This window comes from Bradysia coprophila (assembly GCF_014529535.1).
Source record: "Bradysia coprophila strain Holo2 chromosome IV unlocalized genomic scaffold, BU_Bcop_v1 contig_5, whole genome shotgun sequence".
NCBI lineage: Eukaryota > Metazoa > Arthropoda > Insecta > Diptera > Sciaridae > Bradysia > Bradysia coprophila.
Genome location: NW_023503374.1, coordinates 1,902,866 through 1,923,599, shown reverse-complemented (window position 1 = coordinate 1,923,599; position 20,734 = coordinate 1,902,866). Strand labels below are relative to the sequence as shown.

The 20,734-nt window shown below is 34.9% G+C and overlaps 3 protein-coding genes across 6 annotated transcripts in view; 2 read left to right on the top strand and 1 right to left on the bottom strand.

Annotated features, from left to right (window-relative positions):
• Positions 1-9,156, top strand: part of LOC119071594 (protein yippee-like CG15309) — a 69,175-nt gene extending 60,019 nt beyond the window's left edge. For 2 of the 3 annotated variants that reach the window (XM_037176547.1, XM_037176546.1), the window contains exons 3-6: positions 4,419-4,730; positions 6,372-6,415; positions 6,478-6,586; positions 6,811-9,156. In XM_037176547.1, the coding sequence (XP_037032442.1) occupies positions 4,629-4,730; positions 6,372-6,415; positions 6,478-6,586; positions 6,811-6,900 (345 nt within the window). In that variant the 5' untranslated portion in view covers positions 4,419-4,628 and the 3' untranslated portion in view covers positions 6,901-9,156. The remainder of the gene's footprint in view (positions 1-4,418; positions 4,731-6,371; positions 6,416-6,477; positions 6,587-6,810) is intronic. The other variant, XM_037176549.1, reaches the window with a different exon arrangement.
• Positions 7-11,128, top strand: LOC119071587. The gene is made up of 5 exons (XM_037176533.1): positions 7-263; positions 317-514; positions 571-699; positions 758-850; positions 9,562-11,128. Exons 1-5 carry the CDS (start codon positions 175-177, stop codon positions 9,674-9,676), a joined length of 624 nt encoding a protein of 207 aa, XP_037032428.1. The 5' UTR covers positions 7-174; the 3' UTR covers positions 9,677-11,128.
• On the bottom strand, positions 2,473-4,342 carry LOC119071562 (THAP domain-containing protein 2-like). 2 transcript variants are annotated; one of them, XM_037176490.1, is made up of 3 exons: positions 3,888-4,342; positions 3,467-3,825; positions 2,473-3,406 (listed from the first exon to the last, which is right to left on the bottom strand). In XM_037176490.1, exons 1-3 carry the CDS (start codon positions 4,084-4,086, stop codon positions 2,534-2,536), a joined length of 1,431 nt encoding a protein of 476 aa, XP_037032385.1. In that variant the 5' UTR covers positions 4,087-4,342; the 3' UTR covers positions 2,473-2,533. The 2 variants fall into 2 exon arrangements, with proteins under 2 accessions (XP_037032385.1, XP_037032387.1); XM_037176492.1 differs by having other exon boundaries at positions 2,473-3,825.
• Positions 11,129-20,734: the final 9,606 nt, after the last annotated feature.

Sequence of the window (20,734 nt, the reverse complement as noted above, 5' to 3'; positions counted from 1 at the left end):
AAATTGTGGGATACTTTTGTCCCGTACCATAATGACAAATCCAATGGGTCGTGATGGAACTACACGTACTTTCCGTTGACAGCGGCGGCGCTAGTAGTAACTCTATGATAAAAAGTGCTTCCAGTATGGTGTTTGTTTAGTTTCGTGGTTGTTTTAATTTAATTTGAATTTAAAATGGAAAAAATAACAGTCGCGCAATTGAAAAAACAATTGAAAGACCTGGGTGAGAAAGTGTCAGGTACCAAATCGGTATTACTAGAACGGTATTTTGTGAATTATTTACATAAAGCTTTGATGAACATGAAAGTGTGTGCAGGTTAAACAATGCTCAACAGAAAAATGCTACTACACCGTCCGTGATCACCGTTGCCGGTGAAACTACCACAATCGATGGCCTAAGATCATTGCCATTGCCAAATTTAACCGATAAAGGAACGACGGTTAGTGCTGTCAAAAGCCCAGTCAGTGATCAAGTCAAGATTGTCCCGGTCCACGAATCTGTTACGAGAAAGCGGTAAACGTGTGAATTTTTTTCTCCGAAGGCTATTCCCGACATTAAATTATGTGCAGGTTGAAGACTATTCAAAATGAACCGTCCGTGATGAATATCGCCGGTAAGACCACAGTTGATGGTCTCAAAAATCAGCTACGTGCTATGGGTGCAAAAGTTTCTGGCAACAAATCTGTTCTCCAAGAGAGGTAAACAGTAAAACTGTGTTAAACGTGAAAGGTTCTTTGAAACAATTCATTTCTTTAGGGTGAAGAATTGGCAAGAGAACAATGTCACTCGACCGTTGTTCGAGATTAACGTAATCGAAGAGGACAAAGAAAATTTTCCGACGAACATGAAGTCTCAACCGTTAGAAAATCTGGATTCGAAAATTCTGGAGTGGTTAACTCCATCTGTTATAGCCTACTACTTTTCTGAGCGTTTATCAACGAAGGGCCACGACAAAGGAAGGAAACTTTTTCTATGCGAGTTCCTGAAAAACATTTCTTTTGTCGCTAAGGATAACGATGTCTTCATAAGTTCAGTGTGCAGCGCCGAAACTAAAAAAAGTACTGACTACGCTGTTCGGGTTCACTTGAATTGCAAAGAGAGGACCGTCATCAAAGCAAATTGTGAATGTCCAGCGGGATCTGGAAAAAATGCTTCTTGCAAACACGTTGGTGCTGTTCTATATGGTGTGGAGTACTTCGCTGTAACAGGTACATTACTGAACAGTTTTTTCAAAATTTAAAATTCCGGATTACTTATGAATTTCCTTGAAGGTCGAGTGAAGCAAAATGGTGCGTGTACGAGTCAGCTACAACAGTGGCATATGCCTCGTCAGAAAGGTCGTCAGCTGGAAGCTATAACGGTGGACAAGCTGATGAATGTTCCGAGCAAACAATACGAAGCTTCTGAAGCGATAACTAACTTTTTTTTCAACTCAATAATTCAAGGTAAAGGTTATAGTGTTCACGACCTGAATAAAGAAAAATTCTATGTGAATGTGAATGTTTTTATGTTCCGGTCTGTGTGAATACGTTTCTGTGAGAAGTCAAAGTCAACTTTGTGAATACGAGTCGGTGAGGAGTCATTTTCGTGTCGTGATCTCGTTAGCATGACACTTGAGGAATGTTTACGTCCCGTCCATGTAAATAGTATTCGTTAGATCTTTTCGGGATCCACTCGACTAATTATACGATCAATTCAATCAACTTCTGCAGCGAATATTCGAACACCGTTGATTCATCACAGAGAGTGTAGGCTGCCGGCATATTTCAACGATCACCAATATACTCGCATTCGACTAGAAGCGTTAATGCTGAATCAAGTAAACAAAACTTCGGATGAGGAACGAGTGATAATTGAAAAAAAAACTAGAGTCCACAATAAGTACTGGGAAACGGTAAGACACACACGGATAACAGCTTCGATTGCACACCAAGTCATCCGAACTTGCCGAACTGGAAAGTATGTCACCGGTTTTCTGAAACAACATATTCTTCCCAAAAAGATTAGATCCGATGCCATAGCATGGGGTATCAAAAATGAAAGCGCAGCATTGAAGGCGTATTCTACTGTGATTGGAGAAGAATTTTCTAATTGCGGGATTTTCGTTGATAGTGAACTAAACTATCTTTCAGCTACGCCTGACGGTATCAATAACTCTAAGTCGATTATTGTCGAGATCAAATGTCCATATGTCAATAGATTTGACCGACCTCAAGATGCTCATTTCTTAGTAGATGAAGCGTTGAAGGTGAGCCATCCTTATTACACACAAGTTCAACTTCAAATGTACGTAACCAAAATATATAAATGTGACTTTGTTGTCTGGACAACCAAGGGTATTTTCATTCAGCCCATAGAGTATGATGTGGAGCTAGTGGGTCAATATTTGAAAACTATTTCCTTTTACTACGAAAACGTATTTTGTCCATTCTATTACAAGTTGAAAAATGAAAATCAATAAAAAAAATTTGTTCAGAACCGTAGATGTGACTTTATTTTCAACTTAAACAAATCTTCACAAAAATTGATCATTTACTTTGCGAGCGGATTGTAGAGATTAATCAAACTGAAACAGATGTAAACAATTTTATTAGCAAGCGGCCAAAGGCATTCAGGCATCGGATCGACTAAAATTTTATTTTTTTTTGCTCGACCATTTACGTTCTCAATCAAAATTCTTCGATTCGCAATGATTCTTGTTTTCATAACCTCGTAATGGCTAAACTGCTTTCTTCCTTTCAAAAAAGGAGGTATGTTCAGAGTGACGCCTTTGGTTTCTACTAAATCGCTTATGTCGAACCCTCTATCCGCAAGAATAGAGTCACCGCGTTTTAGTTTTTCGAGAATGCCACTTTTGATAATGATTTCTCTGTCTGAAATCGATCCGACAAACAAATCGGAAATGAAATTGACTGCTCCTCGTTCATCGCAAGAGACTAACACTTTGAAAGTTGGCCGATGTTTGTAAGATGAGAATGTCAGTTGATGGGTATTGGGATCTTCGACTCGGACCACAAATATTTCAGTGCAATCTAATATGCATCGGTAGCACTGACAGTTAATGTATGATGTATCCCAAATATTCACTTGACGCAAAACATCGTAAAGTTTCTCTGTGACCTCTTTAAAATTGGCTGAAATATCTTGCCTGTTGACTTTGAATATGAATTCCATCATCTTGTAGTCCAAATTATGACGAATTTTGAACAGCATCAATACCAAAGCCTCACGTCTGCAAAATTTGTTGTTGTCGCTGATTGGATTAAACTTTTCCAACATTTGAAACACCACTTCGAAACGTGGCCGATCCAAACCGGTCAAATACTTAATGTCGTTGTCGCTCAATGATTGGAAATCGATGAGTCTTTGAGTGAATGTCTGGGTGGCATGCGTTTCTGTGCTGATCTTTGTACAAAAAAGTCACTAAATAATACAAAACCATTAAAATTCGTGTGGTGAATCTACCTTTGGTGTTTGAGTATCAACGTCAGCACGTCGGCATTGCGTTGTTTGGCAGAATTTATCTTCGAATTCCAGTTCCGTTGTTTGGCAGAATTTATCTTCGAATTCCAGTTCCGTTGTTTGGCAGAATTTATCTTCGAATTCCAGTTCACTTGTTTGGCAGCATTCCTCATTCATCTGCAGTTCCTGTTCCATTTCCACTTCGGAATATTCCATCGGAATATCATCAACTTGGTCAACACGGTCAACGACTTGGCGTTTCAATACACGTCTTTCTTTCTTCGGTGCACTTAATCGTTGCAATGTAGTGGTCGGCAGCTTAAGATGTGGAAATGCTTTTGCTTTTAAGAGCTGACTAATTCCTTAAATAACAATCAATCAGTCAATAAATGGACATAAATGACTTCAAGTTATCGGATCGTACTAGACTGAGATGTGAAATAGTCGCTCGCGTCAAAATGCTCTCCACAAACTACCATTCTTGAAGAAGGCCGGCGACCAATTTTGATGGCGTTAATCCATTTCGATTTTCTTTTCACGTCTTTTGGAAATTCATGGCATTTAAGCCCACTTCCTTTCTTGAATACATTAGAACATTGGGGGACACAACAATTTCTAGGCATTTCGGTAGACTGTTTGGTTTGTGTTTGGACTGTTTACGTCACGGATTTAGTAATTTTGTGATTTAATTTCACAAATACTTGTTTGTGCACTTTTTTCGTTATTAATTTTGATTTTTAAAAACTTTTCAAAAATAAAAGTTTCGAAAAACAAACAATTTAGAGCTTGAAACTGAATCACGCCATGAAATTTTATGCACCAAATAAAATCTGTCATAGAGTTACTACTTGCGCCGCCTAGCAAAAGTTGAGCACATTAAAAAAAAAAGATGGCGAAAATCACAACCCATTCAATTAACGAACAAAAATGTTTTTTCTTTTCTTTTTCGTTTTAGTTTTTGAATTTATCATTTTGATTGATTTTGATAGAAATTTAAATTTTTGTGTGTCGAAGCGAACGAAAGGGATTTCCGTTATAATATTGGACATAGCCCACCGACAGTGATAAAACTAACACTCAGTTGTTGTTGTTATTTTAATGATAGGAAGCGGCCAACGGGCACGCCAACGGATCATCTGCAACAAATAGTAGCAGTAACGCAACAATGGTTAAAACATTTCAAGCTTATTTACCGCCAGCAAATCGAACTTATTCATGTGTTCACTGTAGAGCACACCTAGCTAGTCATGATGAGCTAATATCAAAGGTGAGCAAAAAAGAGCTATTTTCATAACTATTTTCATTAGGTAGTTAATGGGGTTTGTTTTGAACATTAGATGTGAGATTGCCGATATGTGCGAAGCGAGCCCTATTTATTGCCGGCCACGTTATGAACAAGATTTTATCGACTGTAATGTCAAAATCATTAAAATATTAAAATACAAATTGCTGTGACACAATCATATTAACACTTGAGGTGGCTGGCAACACAATTTAGCAAAGATCACGATACGAATATGGAAAACGAGAGACTTCACAACTCGTGATCTTTACTCAGACTCATTTCTTCTTAGTGACACCCCACGAACACACAATGCAGTGTGTAAATTGACACTTAAGGTGCAAGCTGGCAACACTATTAGCAAAGCTTACGATTGAGGCCATCTACAGTGTGTCGGAAGTACCAAAACCGTGATCAAATGTACCGTATTAAGCTCCTGAGAGATGATAACTAATTATGAATATTTTGACATAACAGTAGATAGAGAAAAATTTTGAATTGTACGTTACAAAGTCGCCCCTTTAGCTTCAACAAGCTGTACAAATTGATTCAATTTTATTAATGAATGTCTCTGATACATTTGTGTAATAATATTCTCACTGTGACGACGTAGGTGGTCAGGTCATTGATTAATGTAATTTTATCGTCTTTGAGTCATTGTCATTTGTTCGACAATTTCAATTTCGCGTTAGACTTCACAATGTGCATGTAATGTACAGATGAGTCTATAGTGACGAGTGTTAGCAGTCATCAAACTAGTTATCATTTCCACCGACATTTATTTCCCTCAACGTCACAACCGTTGTCTGAAGTTATTGAATCGCGTTGTGGTCTAGTAATTCTATTGTTTATGGTATTGTTAAGTGTTTGATACACAAATCTTTTAATCTTCAATAAGGTCATTGACACTATTCCTATCTAAGGATGACAGGCCCGGACTGACTATACTGGGCGATGCCCGATGCGCCTCTTGCTTTTTGGCACTCCTCAGACCAATAAAGTTTATTTGGGCGCCTCTGAGCCTTTTTCAGACAATTCGCCCGATGCGCCTTTTGGTAGCCAGTCCGACCCTGAAGGATGAATCCTCATAGTAAATGACAACGAGATCCAGGTAGCTCAATCGGTGGAGCGATGGACTCACGCCCTATATGTCACGGGTTCGACTCCCGTGTCAGACATAGTTCATAGGGTTTTTCCTAATCGTAAATGATTAGTCTCTGCTGTTAGTTATCACTAGCCAGCTCTATCGACCGTAATATAGGTCTATAAGAAAACACCAGAAAAAATGCTGGTTAATTAAAATGCTGTGTAGCGTAAGTCACAATCGTTATTCTAAAATGTCGACTACCAGCGACTGCGACACCTTTGTTCTAATAGATGAATCATACGATAATTCATAATTGTAAAATCTCTCGAAAATATGGGTGCATAACAGGCCCATTGGCGGCTTACGTGCTTGGAAATCATCAGCTTTCCTGCCCCTCTTATCCTATCCTATCCTCAATCACAACGAAATCGTCGTCCCTAAGCTCAAAGAATCCTGTCACACCTGTTTTGAGAGTCGTTTACCATTATTTTTCCATTCTATTGTACAGCACAATGAAAACTCCCAATTTTTCATTTCAGTCGTTCCAAGGCTCTCAAGGTCGCGCCTATTTATTTAACTCAGTGTAAGTACCACACAAATTCGATTATCGCCAGCGATAGTAGTAACGGTAAACTTTCTTAACAGAGTTAACGTAGCCTGCGGTCAAGCCGAAGAACGTGTACTACTGACTGGACTACATGCCGTGGCAGACATATACTGTGAATGTTGCAAAACACCACTGGGATGGAAATATGTAATTTGATAACGAGAGGTGGCAGTGTTTCGGAAAAATGGAAATTTAAAATTGGTGACGCATCCACACACAGACGCCCGGAAAGATTTTTTGTTTGAATGTGAGGATCCGTTAACTTTAAACTTTCATTCCATACGATCGAACACTGGCGAACTCTCTCTCTCTCTCTCTCTCTCTTCGAAAAGAAAATTGAAACCGAGAACTAAATTCGACTTTAATTCCAGGAACATGCATTTGAATCTAGCCAAAAATACAAAGAAGGAAAGTACATAATCGAACTAGCGCATATGATAAAGGAGAACGGCTGGGATTGATCTCAATAATAAAATGTTTAAATGAACTTCGTTACGCGATCAAGTTCATCTAAGGAAAAACTAATTTTTTTATTGTAATTCAACATTCGCACAAATTAGTCGCCAATTCGTACGTCAGTGAAATGGGAAAGGGGGGCACCGACGCTCGGAAATGTTTATCGAAACAAGTTTTAAGTCGTCGAATATGATCCACCCGATCGGCAGCCACTAATTGCCCGGATACAACAAACGAGTGGTTGTCCGATCTAGCAACAGTTTAGATTTTATCGATCCTATACCGACCACCCTATTGGAACGTGAAAAGTGTTTTCGATTTTATCGTATAAATATGGAATGTTTTATGTAATGGATACTAAAAACTGCGAACACTTTTCCAGTGAAATTTGTTTCTTTTTTATTTTTTATTTTTAATGATACTAAATGATACTAAATCCGATTACGTATGGTTTCCGTGGAAAAATGATTTTTTTTTATGTTTAACATACCGAACAGACATTGATACGAATTTCACTTTTTATTGATTTTGATTTTGTGAGTAAGAGAAACCTTTTCTTGTCAAGACGAATGATTGTTTGAGCTTGGTAGATACATTGTGCTCTATGTGAAAATATTGGCAGAGAAACATAACTTTCTGTAAAACGGAATATTTTGCGTAGTCAGCTCCAACGAATAAATGGAGAATCTGTGCTGCTCGAGCAGTGTCAAAATCTCTTCAAGTTACAACAAATCGGAACGACTCTTCTAACAATGAACAAGTTCGAGCGATATGATCGACGTTAACGAGACGTTAATATTAGTGGTTCTATGCTATCCAGGGCATATTTTCTACCAAATTTTAGTGATTTTAAAAATGAAATCCACACAATTAAGTATGCCATTTCCGGTTAAAATTTAACTTTGACACCAACATCACTCAATCATTTACTCTTAATATTACCGCAGAAGTAGCTACTGCCATGGAATTACAACTTCCATCAATTTATCGCATTTTCATTGCGAATGCGATATGAATAAGTTCCTACTGGCGAATGCTTGTAAATAAGACTCGTAACAGGTCGATTTTAGTGCATGAAGACTGCAAGACATGATAAACTAACATTGAAATTTTGACATAAAATGTTGTACGTTCCCGTGGTTCGAATCTTACAACGCTTGCTTCTTACGCAAGAGGGCTCAAATCTACTTCGGATGATTAGAAAGAAAATTTTTGTTTCCAAATTTCAAGTTGATTTCTCATGCCTTGCAGTCTTCATGCACTAATTTATATGAAAGTAAAATGTTCGGATTAACCGACAAAGCAATACAACATTTGAATAAGGTCGATTTTAACCTGACCGGAACCTGAATCATTCGCCCTGAACAGATTCAGGTCATGTTCAGGTTTCTCATTAAAATTATCTGAACCTAATCAAATGTACCGTTGACCTGACATGACCTGATCCAGCCTGAAACAAAAATTTATTTAGAAATTTAAATGGAAAATTGCAAAAATTTACATCAAAATCAGGTAACCCCAAAACCGGTCAGGTCACATCAAGTTATAATTTTTCGGGTCGAATTAGAATTCAGGTTAATTAAGGTCGGGTTAAAATTAACTCAACCTGACCTGATTCACATGGAATTGTTCCTTACAGTGTAAGATCAAAATCAGTTTTCTTTCATTAATTTGAATGTAGTCGGATTGAGCCGGATTCGTTTTGGTAGTGTTCTGTCACTGTTTGTGTTGAAACAGATAAACGATTTTCTTGTTGCAAAGAATAGTGGATCTAAATATCGTAATTCGTGTGAATAAGCAGAAAATTTCTTTTCTAAAAAAAATTAAATAAAAAAAAACAAAAAAATAATCATAGACTGAAAAACATTTTCGTAAAATTAAGAATTAAACAAAAAAATTAAAATTAAGAAACAAAAAAAAATGAAATTCAATGTTTTTGAATTAAATTACAATTTTGTTTTTAGCTTTTCATTTTTTCATTTTTTTATCATTTCTTTTTTCTTTTTTTTTACTTATTGTGCCTACTAATGAATATTATACACGAGAATAAAACTAAAAAAAAAATGAAAAACATACTAAGAATAACATGGGCGATAAGTGTATGTAGAACAAAGTTTAAAAAAAAAGTTGTCTGGATAAACGAACGTTAAGAAAAAAAACTCAATTTTAATGCTGAAAAAAGAAAATTGAAAAATTAAATCAGATATAAATTAAGGGCTTGCATCCTTGTAGCTAGTCTGGACACTTTCCAGTGGTAAATTATTGCAAACTTTCTAATTCCTAGACATGTTCTGCCCCACGGAGCTTTGACTCATAAGTCCACTGTGTGAAACCTATACCAAATTGTTACATTTCGCCGAAACGAAAAACATTTGTTCAACGACTTTTGTTATCTAGCGCTAGTAGGGCTAGAACGAGGCTAACTCCAGTGTGTATCTCGGCAGTCACACTCGGTAGAAAATCCAAACTGTTGTCAATATGAAAGTATTGAAGCCAAATGAACTGAGCTTTATGAGGGACACAAATGTCCGTGGGGCATTGATCTATTAAGAACATCGATATTGAATAATGGGTTTGATTAATCGTTTCATCGTTTCTCCCTAAACGTTTTGTCGTTTCAACGTTTGACAATTGGTACTGAGAGCGAACGTTCATTTTGAAAATAGAGACGAAAATTTATGGGGGACAAAGAAAATGAAATGGAAAATTAAACAAGTCACTTTGGGACACAACCGAGATTTTCATTCGCCACTCTTTGAGTGCAGAGAGATAATTTTCTAATTTATATCCGATGCGGTTTCCATTATGTTACAGAGGCTTTTTTCTGTGATTTCCGTTTCTAATTTAGACGTGACCAAGCTTAAACTGCTAGATACTCAGCTATTTCGTATGGCGAGCTATGTAACCAAATGTGGATGTCAGTACACACTTTTAGATTCCTTTCGCTTTCATTCGAAAACAAACGTTCACACATTTTGAATGGAAGTTCAGGTCAATTATATTTTTAATAATTACCTCGCATTTTACATGTCTGAAAAACAATTTTGATAATCTGAATAATCAGCTCGAGAGCACTCCCATTATCGCCTAATCCTCTGCATTAGTCAACGTAAAAAAATTATGAAGAGAAACGATGAACAAATTAGTGTGTGCTTTGGACTACTACACGGATGCAATGGTAACTAGCCACAATGTCGCTGCGACATAAAAGTAAAATCATAAATCTTATTCTAATCGAACAGTGCTTCTTAGAATTAGAATTTTTTTTCTTTTGTCGGTAAAATACAAATAAATAAAAAGAAAAAACTGCCATAAAGACAGCGATCAGAGTAAAATTCTTGAATTGCATGGATAATTTTGTTCACCAAATTGACGAAACTGGATGGAACACATTACATCGAGGCCTATTTTTGGGAATTTAATTCTTGCAAACTCTGCATAAAACTCTTAAAAAATTCCTTAAAAATCCAAATTTTTTAAATTTATGAATTAATGACTTTTTTGATTTTTTTTAGAATATTAAGGAATAAAATTCTTTTAAAAAAATAGAGCCGGTCCTGCAATGTACAACGTAGAGTCCACAAACACTAATCCAATTTGGTGAACATTTTATCGATGCAATTTTTTTTATGGATTTCTTATTCTGCCAGAAACATTTTAAATTGAATTTCGAATTCTTTGTCGATTTTCGTTGGTATTTATTTTGGGAAAACATTTAAGGAAAAAATGATTTGTGTTTTGTTTTGGGAGAATTCGAAGAAGAAAAAAAACGAAGAAAATCTGAACTACAGTCAGAGGCAGTGAAATTTCAGCATGAACTTGCTACAGCTGTTTTTCAGTTGATCCACACATACAATAAAAATTGGTTAACACGGTTGAAGCTACATGCACGCCCGTGGTAGTGGTATAGACAGACATTTTCGATTGTTTGTGTAGATCAGCTGAAAAACAGATGAAGTAAATTCATGTTGAAATTTCACTGCCTCTAACTGTATGAAACAAAATTTATGATTTTTAATGATTTTTAATTTATAATTGTGCAATTGTGATATAAGAAAAATTAAAAAATTTCTTAAAATTAATATTTAATCTGTAATATGAATGGTGAGACCAAACTATCTAAGGAAACGTGTGATATAATAAAAAAAAAAGTTTTAAAATAAAAAGTAAAAGTAAAAAAAAAAAAACAAAAAAAGAAAAATACGAAAAAAAAACATAAATTGAATTATAGAAGGAAGAAGAAACCACAATATGATTAATAAATTATAAACAAAAAACAAAAAAGAATTTAGAAACATAATAAAAACGAACATTTTTTTGTCTACTCTTAATTTTCTTTTCTTTTTCATTTCGTTTTGTTGAACAACAAATCGTTGAACAAAATCGCAACGTTTCGCTTAACTCATTCACAAATTACGAACGCATGCAGGTCGTATTTTTCTAAATTTAATTCTTAAAAATTCCTTTAAATTCTTTTTTTAAAAATCATAAAAATTCCTTAAAATAGAAATTTTGCAACTTTTTAAAATTACTTTATTGAATTTGTAAGAATTAAATTTGGCAAAATAGGACCTGACTTCAGTGTGAAAGAGTGTGTTCTCGAAACTCGAAACAACTTCAATATTTTCACCAATATTTTACGTACGCAGGGGAGCGAAGTTTGAAATTCACATTTTTTCAGCGTGAGTAATTTGTGAATCATTTACATTTTCCCATTTCTTTTTTTAACAAAACTCGTGACTTGCTCTGTCTCTGGCTCGGTTGCGTATGTCTACAGGAATTTTGTTGTATGATTAGATTTTGAGAAATAATTGGTCGAACTCGTTTTCTAAAAAAAAAAAAAACGAGCCATCGGAACAGTCGGAGCGTTTGCTGCGACTGAGCCCCGTACGAACCCGTATATCTATTGCGTACGTGACCCTAGTGCGTCTGTCACCCTACTTTATTTAACCGTAAGCCTATTGCGCCCGTTAATGTAGTTAAAGTAAAATTATTATAAAATGTGTTTCTCTCAGAAATTGCGCATAGCGCAATTACGAAGCCCCGTACGACGTTCCTTTCAAATGTGACAAAAATTTCAAATAGCCCTAAAAATTTAATTTATCGAGGATAAATACGCATAGGGCCTAGTATCGGTCTCAGTCCGAGGACCCAAATTTAAATTTTTTTCAACAACATTGTATTCGGCCTTTGATTACCTTCCACTGAAACAAAAATTACGAAAAACGAATGAAATTTAATCGAGTTATATATAAAATACACATAGGGCCCTAGTAGCAGCCTTAGTCAAAGGACCCAAATTTAATTTTTTTGTTCAACAACATTCTATTCAGCCTTCGATTACCTTCCAAATCAAACAAAAATTACGAAAAACGGATCAAATTTACTCGAGTTATATTTCACTTCTAAGGCCCTAACTCACGGTCCACTCACCCGATATTAAAAAACCTTTTTTTCCTTGATTAGTTTTGACAATACCTATCATTTGCCGTGTCATTTCCATCGCTTATTTTGCTATAGATATCACCAAAAGACCTTAAATCACGTAGGTGACCCTAACTCACGAAGGGCCAACCCGAATATGCCCATCTTCGAACTTAGTGTCACTATTACGACTATCTTTCAGGAAAAAAAATTTGAAATCGGATTTGATTTACTCAAGATACCGACGTGAGGGACAGACACAATTTTTATTGCGGATTCTTCATCTATGAACATACGCAAACACTTTGCCCTTACCGTCTGCGTCGTATTCCATAAATTACACACGGCATTGTAATCCTATGAACCACTCTGTACTTCGTACGAGGCTAAAAAACCATACCCCCTGGACATCATTATTGCATGGCCCTTTAAATTGTCCTCTTGATATTCATGAAAGTGGAATAGAAGTTGCTATCGCGATTCACATACTCGCTTAAAGTTTAAAGAAAATTGCAGAGCTTACAACAACCTTTTTCATGCAAAGTCAGCTGTTCAACGCTTCTGAAAAACACATATGTTTGACGATTTCGTGGCAATGAACAACAAACTGTTGACTTGCTCAGGGTCAAACAGGAACGTAATCAATAAGAAATCATAGAATTCCGGGTGATCGGGACAACCGCACGGTACACCTGACAGAAATTACAGTGTTATGCTACGTATCCGAAGATAATTTTAGTGTTGTATGGAACAAAGGTCAAACTTACCACAACAAAATCATTTAATCTGTTACTTCATTTGTGTAAACGTTTATCCCAAATTTTGCTGTACTTCCTCTAAGATTCAGAACTGTGAATGCATTCAAGTAATCATTGCTAGGTCCAGCTGGCTAGAACCACTGACTGTCTATTTTGTTTATTAGTTTCCTAATTCTTTATTATTTCGCTTTAGGAAAATGTCTTAGGCATCTTGTTCTTTCACGTCATTCAATCACTACATTTAGTCAACAATTGTTTGGATGGTTGTGATCTATGTTCACAAAAACGTGGAAGACCATTTTTATCGAAATTGCTCGACGTTACATTACGTACATCTGACTTGTTTAACGGTCAATAGTCATGTTCGATAGAATATTCCAATTTGTTGGATGACTACAAGTGCTAAACTAAACAGAATTAGGCATAGGTAACGGTGTGATCGTATTTATTCATCAGTGTGTAATGCATCATCTACCGTAGGTCGGATCTACCACACTGAGTTATTCTATATTGTATTCTTTCACAGACGGCAGGCATATCAAAAATATAATGTCTGAACTCTACTACTCCTTTTGATCAAAATCGATTCTATGTTTTCTACTCCATTACTTTCACCAAAGCCTAGCTCTGATTTTTGTCGTCGCTGTCGATAAATTATGGCATTCGTTAAAGAGGCTTTCCTTGAGCTTGAATGAAAGTTTTCAAGAATTCGGGTTAAATCAACTTTTCCCTAATGACACGTAAGAAAGATTTGTTTTTTACTTCATTTCATCTGCAGAAAATGGCAATCAAATTTCAGCCGAAACAACATTTATTCATATACTTTCCTATAACTCACTGTTACCGTTTTGGCGCCGTTGTCGATAACAGATGATATATATATATATATATATATATATATATATATGTCCGTAAAAGATGACCATTGTTTTCATCTTCTACTACAATGATGAATAGACTAAGCCAAAATGATTTTTCTTCTCAATTTTTTTACATAAAACAGCTAAAAATTGAAAATAAAGTTACCTGTGTCTCGTCTTTTGACGAAAAAACTTGAAACCGGAAAGATTTTTCACTTTATAAATTCCTGAAATATGTGATTTGCGCCATTTTCCACCCAAATTCCACATAAGGTCTTAAGTTTGCCACTTTGCAATTACAGTAGTATGAGTAGTATTGTTCACTCAGTTCATCCAGTTTTGACTGATTCACTGAATTTTGTTTTGATGAAATGTCAAATCGGGACAGTAAATTTTAAATCTCAAACAAGTTTGTGTCGAAAATTTGTAGTATTTCGCGTAAAACAAAGTGATTCAGTTTAAATTTCGCACAGAAAATAGTTCCGAGTGTGCTCATGCTAGTGTCTTAAACAGAATTTAGGACAAATTCTCCGAAATACTTTTAAAGACAAATTAATTTGGTCAAACATTGTGGGTGTTGTGAAAATCTCATTTTTAAAAGTAATTTGGTGTGAATTGTGCCATTCAGTGTTCAATTCCTTAATTTTATGTGCCTAGAAATTGCCTGCAATACGTTTCGTGCTAATTCAGTCGGTAAAATGTGAAGAAAACATACAAAAATATGTTGCCATTCAGGTAAACAAAATTCTTGACATGTCTGTTGTGAAGTTAGTTGTAAGTGACACCACAAAACTGAAATTATTTTGACCGTTAATTTAAAAAATGATTTTTTTGGCGGAAATGCTTTTATTTGAATGTGTGCATGATTCCGGTAAAATAAAATAGTGATAAAGTCACCACTATTGATGACCTTTAAAATGGCATCATTGGATAAATATGATTGGCATAGTCTATTACAGCCACTATTTCTGATCAGAATTCTCAAAAGAATAATTTTTCATGAGGCACTGCAACCGATAGTCGGATGAACAAAGCATTAACGACCGATTAGGCAAAATATATTAATTTTTAATTGAAAATTGTGAAAATCCACCGGAAAGAAATAATAGAGAATGCGAATGTCGAATGGATTGGATATAAATATTGAAAATATGAAAATCTGTAAAAGAAATTAGTTGAGTAGTCTCGCATCAAATAAACTAAATTAAATTTACTTAGACCTTATGCGTAATTAAGTGTAATCAAATTTGAATTGAATTTCAATTGCATTATCGAACTTAATATTAGGTGATGACGAAATTCACACAGCGACTTATTCAATTTGGCAGCTTATACCAAAACATGAATGTGGGAGCGAAAAAGCATTTTTTAAGTTGATTAATGAAAATAATTCGGCTACGTTATTTTAATCATTAAAACTCTATAAATATATTGAAAAATAGATGAACAAACGATAATATTGCACTGTAAATATTGTCAATAATTTTGATAAAATTATCATTACATTACAAGAAAATAGACAGAAATATGAAATTGGTTAACGATTTAAACCTCCCGCTATTTTTTATATAATATTTTCATACCATTTTAACGAGCGGGTGAATTTGAATAGTTTTATTTGCAATTTGTTCTTTGTGTACAATTTCATGTCTCAAGCACTCATATTAAAGCGAAGTATACAGCCGGTCAGAGAAATGAAATTTTGGCACAAAATGTATGGGCCATCTGTCAAAATTTTCAGCTCGTTTGGAAAAATGAATGAGAGTTTCATTCCACCGACTGGTTCAACAATTCTACTTGAATTAACATTTAAAGCATATTTAATAGTTCAGAAGGAAGCCGGTAATAGTGTATTACTATATCAGTTAAACTGTAGACCGAGTTGCGTTTACTCATCGTGATCCGAGATACCAAACTTTTTCTCGTGTATACGGGCTAGGTAGAGGGTTTTCCCTGAGGAATGGTTACATTACCTCCCTAGTGTAGCAAAGAGTATTTAACTGTGATCGTTGATATCCACTTCGCCTTGGTTACAACCAAAACAACTTTTCAACATTTCCTTCTGAATTTTTAACAAATTTTCTGTTTATTTGCTCATTCATATCACATTATGTCGGCAAATTCCGTCGTTTATTGCTTTCTCAATCCAATTCACACTGCAGTTTTCTTCAATCAATTGTGGTAATGTTATTGAGTTGGTTGTCTTCTAAATTGATAAAATAATGAAAATCGCCCACAACAAAAACAAAAACTTAGTCAATGAAATAAACAATAAAAAGTTAAACACAAAAGAGTTGCATTTAAAAAACAGAAAATTCAACAAAAAATAGTAAAAAATTTATCAAAATTTAGTTAAAAACGAAAGATTTAACAAAATAAATAGAAAATGACCGAACGGGATCTATTGAAATAACCCTCAGTGAAGATAAAAGAAAAATATTTTTGCAAAAACGAAACGTAACCGTAAATAAAAGAAAATTTTAAATTTATCATAAAAATGGAAAATAGACACACGAGGCAATTAAACTACTTAAAAGAGAAAGAAAGAAATACAAAAACTAAACAAAAATATATTTTGGATACTTTGGAAAAAAAAGAATAATTTTTGAAAAACTCTAAAATAAAATGAAACAAAAGGACAAAAAGACAAGGAAAAATCAACCGAATATATTTTTCCATTCACCGAGAAGCATGAAAATATTTGAAAATAATATTTTTCTTTTATTTTTTCTATTTCAAAATACTAAAATGCAGAATCAAATAAAGTAGCGGAAAATTGAAGAGAAATACAAAGTAAAAAATAATTAAAGATAAAAACTGAAATCAATATAAAATACTACTAACTGCCAATAATAATAAAATAAATAAAAAATTACGAAAGTTATATGATCCAAAATGGTTCTAACAGCGCTATTATCAACACTAAAAATTCAACGCTCATATAACAAAAATCGCATATGGCTGCAGACGAAATTTCTTTATTTTTTTATACTTTATTTTGTTTTCTCGAGGGTCGTAAGTGGCTTAGTACAACCAAAGGCCCAAGGGATAAAAAGTAAATTGACTTTTATCTCAAAAGCATGAAAAATCCAATTAACTCGGGATAGAAAGATTAAGTGTCGTTTTAGTGTGTTTATTGACATCGGCTTCGCCTCGGACAACCTCATACACACGAAAACTCCACTTTTCATCTTTTTACGTGAAAGACTATTTCTTTTCTTTTTACTTTATCAGCAATTATTGAAAGAACACATTTACGCCATAAGTACGCCTCAGAATACGAACTTTAAATGAGCGAATTAATAATTGTGGAAGACTTAAATATAGGTTTGTTCTGTGGCAAGATATGAGTAATTCAATCTATACCGAAGTAAATAAATCTTTAGATTAACTACCTACCCGAAGGCTTGACATCTCGCCCTCTCTAAGAGGCACAGATTGAGATACGCTCAATCAGCGCGTCAAACCTTTAAATGCCGGTGTTCAAGCACCAACATTGCCAAAGGTGGGACAAGGACCCGCCATCTTCCTTACTGCAATACTCCCTGGAGGAGTCCCCAAACGAACTGAGACACAGCCACCATGTTTCAGTCAAGGATAGGCTCCTCCACCGTCGCTCAACCGGAGAACGGTCCTGGACCTAGGTCGAAGCTGCAGCCAAGACTGTTCGGCCAGTAGTTCCCATTTTGCTGTTTGTTGGATTTATAGAACTTTGGACCAGACACCCCGGTCAATAGCCACTGTTCAATCGTACGAGGTCTTAACGAGACGAGCCAAGGGACTTATAAAGACAGAGCTCAGGCCAGTGAGAACATTTTACCCAGACTGCACGTGGATCGAAAGACCCGGACGCGTTCTCGTTTCAGTCCTGTGGCGAGATAGAAGGAATTTGAGGTTAAAAATTGAGGTACGGTATGGGAGAGAATTACATACGAATTCTCTCAAGAGAGTTGCCACTTTTTTCTCGCCACAGGCATACCAACTTATCATTTCTCTGGATTTTACATACATTGCCTTAGAACAAACCTATGGTTTCCACTCAACATAAAGTACTTCGTGAGAGAGCAAGCTGTCAAGTAAACAAAGCAAAAGTTCGTAAGATACATTTTCGTTCCATTTGAAATTTATAGGGCACTTACGGAATGAATTTTCTGTGAACACTAACACATGTATAAATCATAGCGTTTGTCTTTCATCAAAACTTCAATTGATTTTTCTCCGTATTCCGTATTCTGTATTCAATGTTCATAGATATTGAAACTTACATCAACCGAGAAATGACTCGTCTTATTGACGCTACTGATGCTAGTGTTGCTTTCTGTGTGAAAGGCTAGGTTATGTGTCAACGAATGAAATAGTTACAGAATGTGTCATCGAAGTTAAGACATAAATTTTATCGCGTACGGTGTCTGTGTATTGTATATACACGACACGACGTAATAAGAGTAAACAAATTTACCCTAAAGGTTTTGCAAGCACAATCTGCGATAAAATACCTCACTGATATAAGGCTGTATATAAGAGACTCGTACTAATACTCGCACAAGCGCTCGTATACGTACTCGTATCTTATGCAGTAATGTACTATAAACTCAATCATTGCTCTTTAAGTTAAAAGATTACGGTGGAAATAACAATCTCGATGCAATTTTTTTTTGGTAAAGCGAAATTTAAATTCAACTGAATTAGAATTTGGATGAACTAAACAAACTAACTAAACAAAAAAGAGTTAACTTTCTCAGAAACTAAAGTCATATGCAGCATTTTAACGAATCATTTTAGCTGAAACTAAATTCATTCTCACAATCGGTAGTTAGAGGATCTCTTGAGTTTAATAAGATTGATCAAATATAAAAACATGATACGCTATTATACATACTGTAAAATGTAAGTTTTAAGTTTATTTTGTATAACTTCTGGTCTTTGCGTTCTATTTCCAGACTTAGTGGATAAAAAACATATATATTTAGCATATTATACCAACATAGTTCACGTTTTTGACGCTCTCGATGTTGCATAATTTTAAAAACAAAGAAATGAAACTAAATTTAAGGCATATTAACACTTAAGGAAAACTGAAATAAAATCGAATTATGAAATTGGTTTGTTTTATTGCTGAGAATGGTGAAAATATATTTATTGGAAGCGCGTTTGCTCATCACTAATACTCTATATATATAAGTGATCGTCAGAGGCAGTCAAATTTTATCATGAATTTGCTTCAGCTGTTTTTCATTTTATCCACACACAATCAAAACTGTTTATAGTTGTTCGAATCCTGTGTCAGACAATTACAAATGGAATTTTTCAAGTGATTGTATCGCATGGGTGCTTTATCAATACAAGCTTCATCAGCTGAGTTAGTTTCAATGTGTTTAGCATTGATGTAATATAGGGTAGATTGTTACACACGAAGAACGTTTGTGCGGGAAGAATGTTAGAATGTAAAGCGCGCGGAAAAACGCCGTACAAAACCTTAATGTCAACCTCCTTTTTGAATGTACCTTTTAATGTCCCTTCGCTTTGTTTTGTGTTGTGATTAAAAATTGTTGTTGTGTGTGTGATATATTTCCGAATTTTCCTTCTTCGTGTGTATACCAATCTACCCTATATTATATCGATGGTGTTTAGTGATTGCAACGATCTTCATACTCGTCGTCTAAATACGATCCCAACAAAAATCTCTTCGAGAAAAGTGTGACGCAGTCTTTGAAATACAATTTCTAAAATGAATGATATCGCTAGAGTTGACGCTTTCAGCTTCGTTACGCAAAAATTAAATTTTACACCCAATTAGTTCAAACAAGCTGGCTTAGGTTTTCTCATCATCTGCCAAATAATTTTTACAAAAAAAAAATTTAGACTGGTAACAACTAAAATTTTACCAAAAAAATCTGCGTCGCATGTGGCAGATAAATTTTCTTGCTGGTCTGTTCCTGAACATTTGCCACTTTGCGACGCAGATTTTTTTGGTAAAATTTTAGTTGTTACCAGTCTAAATTTTTTTTTGTAAAAATTATTTGGCAGATGATGAGAAAACCTAAGCCAGCTTGTTTGAACTAATTGGGTGTAAAATTTAATTTTTGCGTAACGAAGCTGAAAGCGTCAACTCTAGCGATATCATTCATTTTAGAAATTGTATTTCAAAGACTGCGTCACACTTTTCTCGAAGAGATTTTTGTTGGGATATCAGTCGTTTTAGAAGTGTAGTCAACACTGCTTTTTATAACAGTTTACAGTTTTAATTCAAAAATTTTACGAAAATCGAAAATTTGACGAAATTCGAAAATTTGACGAAATTCGAAAATTTTAAGAAATTCGAAAATTTGACGAAATTTGACAAAATTCGAAAATTGGACGAAATTTGACGAAATTCAAAAATTTGACAAAATTTGACAAAATTCGAAAATTTGACGAAATTTGAAAATTTGACGAAATTCGAAAATTTGACGAAATTTGACGAAATTCGAAAATTTGACGAAATTCGAAAATTTGACGAAATTCAGAAAATTTGACGAAAATCGAAAATTTGACGAAAGTAATTCTCTATCTGCCACCATTCAAGAAATATCTCTAAAACCCCAATTGACCCACCCATTTCCAACTTTCGACATTTTCTACTCGTAAAACTCTGAGACTTTGCCGAAGAAAGTAACTCTCTATCTGCCACCATTCAAGAAATATATCTAAAAACATAATTGACCCACCCATTTCCAACTTTCGACATTTTTCACATATGCCCCTCTGTTCTACTCGTAAAACTCTGAGACTTTGCCGAAGAAAGTAATTCTCTATCT

Coding starts and splice junctions, on each gene's coding strand:
- LOC119071587 (XM_037176533.1), top strand. CDS start 175: ATGGAAAAAATAACAGTCGCGCAATTGAAAAAACAATTGAAAGACCTG. Junction 515..570: donor GAATCTGTTACGAGAAAGCG/GTAAACGTGTGA, acceptor AATTATGTGCAG/GTTGAAGACTATTCAAAATG. Junction 700..757: donor AAATCTGTTCTCCAAGAGAG/GTAAACAGTAAA, acceptor TCATTTCTTTAG/GGTGAAGAATTGGCAAGAGA.
- LOC119071562 (XM_037176490.1), bottom strand. CDS start 4,086: ATGCCTAGAAATTGTTGTGTCCCCCAATGTTCTAATGTATTCAAGAAA. Junction 3,826..3,887: donor CTATTTCACATCTCAGTCTA/GTACGATCCGAT, acceptor TTGTTATTTAAG/GAATTAGTCAGCTCTTAAAA. Junction 3,407..3,466: donor TTGATACTCAAACACCAAAG/GTAGATTCACCA, acceptor TTTTGTACAAAG/ATCAGCACAGAAACGCATGC.